Here is a 4,510-nt window from a genome sequence, read left to right on the forward strand (position 1 = left end):
GACGTCATATTTCACGACATGCACGAGTTGGTAAACCACGTGACACGGGATCACGTGGGTGGTATGGATCAAACCGACCACACTTGCTACTGGGAAGATTGTTCAAGAAAACGCAAAGGTTTTAAAGCGAAGTACAAATTGGTGAATCATATTCGAGTTCATACTGGGGAGAAACCATTTGTTTGCCCTTTTCCTGATTGTGGAAAAACGTTTGGAAGAAGCGAGAATTTAAAGATCCATCACAGAACACACACAGGTAAGCACCATGAACTTTTAATTAATAATTTGAATGTATAACATATGACAATCGATTAAGGTGTAAATATTCTAACGTTCAAATTTGTACAGGTGAACGACCTTTTCCTTGCAAATTTCCCGGATGTGAAAGACGGTTTGCAAACAGTTCCGATCGTAAGAAGCATAGTTACATGCACAACACTGAAAAACTTTATGCGTGTAAGGTAAGTTGACAAGCAACAAGTTACGAATATTTTTTTTATTTCTTGTAAGTCGTGATGATCTAACGCAATGCTTACTTTACAGTACGAAGGTTGCGACCGAAGCTACACTCATCCAAGTTCACTACGTAAGCACATACGTATGCACGAATCCAAAGGTGACGTAATCGACAACGGTTCCATTCATTCTCCCACGAGCTCGTGTGGTTCAGTAGATGATGTAGCTCGAGAACAAAACTCCGTTGAAAATAATTCCGTTCAAGCATATTTACCTCCACGATTTACGTCATCACCGATTCATGCACCTTTAGCCATGTATGATGCTTCAGAAAGTTTGAAACAAAAGTTTCCACTTGTTGAGAAGCAAGCTAAATTTACAGAACATTTTATAAATCACGGACAAGATATGACATTATCTCTACCTCAAAAAAATTTGAACATAGCTTTAAATAAAGATTGTTACAACGATTATTTTTTACCCCAATACTCGCTTTCTAATTCAATTAAACCTGCTTATCTAGATGGTCCTTCCTATTTACCTTCTCGTGTGGTCGCTTAAATGTTCCGTTCTCGCATATGCCTTTATTGTAACCTAATAAATATATCGCATATATCCAATAACCTACGAATATTCATTTGTTCAGATATTCCCATAATGCAGTTGAGACAAAATTCAGCCAGTTGTATTACCAACTTAAACATTTACAACAATAATTCTAATGGTTTGTGAGTGAGAGCAGTATTTCCAAGAAATACCTCAATACTTAACCTCCTACAGTTTATGAAAATGTATTTAATTATATTGTATAGTAGGGTAGGGGAAGATGGGACACTTTGTCAGACGAGACTCTTTTTAAATTATAAGGTTACAGAATTATTCGACAGTATTATCACGACCTTATAAAACGCCCGTCAAAGCTGATTACTGTTTTTAAATATTAAAAAAATATGTAAAATAGAAACAGTATACTTTGAACGGGTAAAAAAATGCGAAATGGTAAGGTGCAATTTTTTAATGCTCGCTAAATCATAGTAAAGCCAATGATTTTTTTAGTTTGCGTGTGCGAACGATTAAACTAGTTTCATACCTTCATATAACAACCTTGAATATTTCGTACAGTTTGATTTTGTCCTATAAAACTAGTTTTAGTTTTGTAAAAAAACACTGAGATATAAGTATAAAGAAAACAGGCAGGGGCAATATGACTCTAATTGGGAAATAAAAACAACAAAAAATATCAGTTTAACGTTATATATATGAAGTTTACATGGCAAAGAAACTAGCACAGCCTGTTAAACTCGGTAGGTTAACTACAAGTTGCAGAATACTGCTAATGTAAATATATTTCAATTTAGAGTTCTATCTTCCCCCACATTGTAGTTTTGTATGTTTTCATTGCCAAACTGTGAAAGATTTGCTTTTAATTAAGTAATTTATACCTCAGGGGGTCTTCAACTATAAGATATTGATATAATAAAAAGATAATATTTTGAAAATATGTTCGAAATTTGGTCATTTGCACTTGGTGATAATTTACAAGAAGGGGCTTGTGCCAAAAACAGAGTAGTAATACCCAATTTGTAGCAAAAATAAAAACTTTATCAATAGTTATAGTCAATTTTCTGTTAATTCAAGTTCATATACATTTGTAGGATACAATATTTGACCATTAAAGTTCGAACATTACCCATTGTCGTTCTAACAATATCAATTGTTATGCAATAATATAATGTATAGGTAACATGTTAAAAACTATAGCAGTAGGGCAAGAAAAAATATGTTTAGACTTAATTTTCAAATCGTACAGTATTATTTCGTGTTATTTATGTATATTCCTATTTATAAATACACTTAATAATCAAAATTAACAATGATTTCAAACTGTCCCATCTTATCCTGTGTGTTTTCGAATTTGTAAAATTTCACTTGTTGTGCGGATAGTTAAATAACTCCTCGTGTGTTTTATTATATTTTATTAAATTGGTGTCAATTAATAAAGTAATGATAGTACTAATTCGTGGTATTAACCAAAAACCGTCATCTATTTTGATTTTGGAAATATTTGGCAAAATGTGCTTAAGTGTCCTATCTTCTCCCATATACTATAACTATAACGATAGTGTTTTAACATGTTTATTAGTCGCTAACTTGAAAAAATGTTGTCAGGCTAATTAACTTGAAAATGTATTTTCCAATATATATTAAAGTATTTAATCTTTTAAGTCAAAACGAAGATTTGTTGAGACCTATAAACATATTACAAAAAGTGTGCAAATTTCATGTTATTTTGAAATATTTTAAAACTAACATGTCAACGAATAATTTGAAAGTAGCAGCCAACCTATTCCTGGCAATTATGTTCCAAAGAAACTCAAAGTCTTTCATGTATTTACAATTCTTGGCTGTCTTTAAATGCTTGACTAGCATTATTTTTAAGATATCGCTGTGAAATTATATATATCGTCTTACACAGACCAAGGAGCGAGTCGTTAACACTTATACACCTTTGAATCTATGAAGGTAAATTCCTCCGTTCAAATATTTGCTTTACTACCTAATTCGCAATAGGAGTTTATATAAGCGATTAAACAAAAGTGTTAACGTATGCTAGTGCAACACTCTGCTTTGTACTTAAGAAGTAGGTAAAAAAATTACCATTCATTAGCGCTGTGCTTTTTTTTCTTTGCTGCACCGAATTAAGTCAATACTTTTTTTCGTCGAAAACCGATTACAATAACAATTATTTTGTTTTTCCTTAAAAGCACGCCGAGTATAAAATACTGTAACTGTTTCATAGATATACTGTATTTTGTTATAAAGTAACGCATATAACAAACAAATAAAGATTTTACGCGACAAAATGCGTGGGTAATTGAAACGACACAGGAGAAAAGGAAGATTTATAAGTTTCATTAGATATTTGAGGTGTATAGTAATTGTTGTAACAATCTTCGGTTGAAGCTGTGTTTAAGTTTAATTGAGGTATTGATGATGTCATACCTTGTCCGTGGTTTATAAAATCTTCTGTGAATTTAGCTTGCTTCTCAATAGGGGGAAACTTTTGTTTTAAACTTTCTGAAGCATCATACGTGGCTAAAGGTGCATGAATCGGCGATGACGTAAATCGTGGAGGTAAATATGTTTGAACGGAATTATTTTTAACGGAGTTTTGTTCTCGAGCTACATCTTCTACTGAACCACACGAACTCGTGGGAGAATAAATGGAACTGTTGTCGATTACGTCACCATTGGATTCGTGCATACGTATGTGCTTACGTAGTGAACTGGGATGAGTGTAGCTTCGGTCGCAACCTTCGTACTGTAAAGTAAACATTACGTTAGTTCATCACGGCGTACAAGAAGTCAGAAAATATTCGTTACTTGTTGCTCGTCAACTTACCTTACACGCATAAAGTTTTTCAGTGTTGTGCATATAACTATGCTTCTTACGATCGGAACTGTTTGCAAACCGTCTTTCACATCCGGGAAATTTACAAGGAAAGGGTCGTTCACCTGTACCAATTTGAACGTTAGAATATTTACACCTTAATCGATTGTCATATGTTATAAATTCAAATTATTAATTAAAAGTCCATGGTGCTTACCTGTGTGGGTTCTTTGATGGATTTTTAAATTCTCGCTTCTTCCAAACGTTTTTCCACAATCAGGAAAAGGGCAAACAAATGGTTTCTCCCCAGTATGAACTCGAATATGATTCACCAATTTGTACTTCGCTTTAAAACCTTTGCATTTTCTTGAACAATCTTCCCAGTAGCAAGTGTGGTCGGTTTGATCCATACCACCCACGTGATCCCGTGTCACGTGGTTTACCAACTCGTGCATATCGTGAAATATGACGTCACACGAGCGACCGCCATTCTTCATATTTCTCCACTTGCAAGCAATCGGATTGGCGAGAGTCGAATGCGTCGGATATTGCACTGGATGAAAATTCTCTCTACTGTTGGAATTGTGCATTCCTTGAAGGTGAGACTCCAAGGATTGAGCAAAATGAGGAATCATCTCATATCCTGGGTTATATGACGCACTT

General features: G+C 34.0%; 2 protein-coding genes across 2 annotated transcripts; one reads left to right on the plus strand and one right to left on the minus strand.

Moving 5' to 3' along the window:
- Positions 1 to 6: 6 nt before the first annotated feature.
- Positions 7 to 1,076, plus strand: zicl-1 (zic-like protein 1; the record flags this gene model as incomplete). The annotated part of the gene is made up of 3 exons (XM_002124418.4): positions 7 to 256; positions 349 to 461; positions 544 to 1,076. Coding segments are annotated over 3 exons (837 nt in total), but the record flags the coding sequence as incomplete, so codon positions are not given.
- Positions 1,077 to 3,248: 2,172 nt separating this feature from the next.
- zicl-2 (zic-like protein 2) lies at positions 3,249 to 4,504 on the minus strand. Its single transcript, XM_002124495.4, has 3 exons — positions 4,065 to 4,504; positions 3,860 to 3,972; positions 3,249 to 3,778 (listed from the first exon to the last, which is right to left on the minus strand). The coding sequence occupies exons 1-3, from the start codon at positions 4,480 to 4,482 to the stop codon at positions 3,308 to 3,310; spliced, it is 1,002 nt and encodes a 333-aa protein (XP_002124531.4). The 5' UTR covers positions 4,483 to 4,504; the 3' UTR covers positions 3,249 to 3,307.
- Positions 4,505 to 4,510: the final 6 nt, after the last annotated feature.

The sequence above is a fragment of the Ciona intestinalis genome, unplaced genomic scaffold, assembly GCF_000224145.3.
Source record: "Ciona intestinalis unplaced genomic scaffold, KH HT001201.1, whole genome shotgun sequence".
Lineage (NCBI taxonomy): Eukaryota > Metazoa > Chordata > Ascidiacea > Phlebobranchia > Cionidae > Ciona > Ciona intestinalis.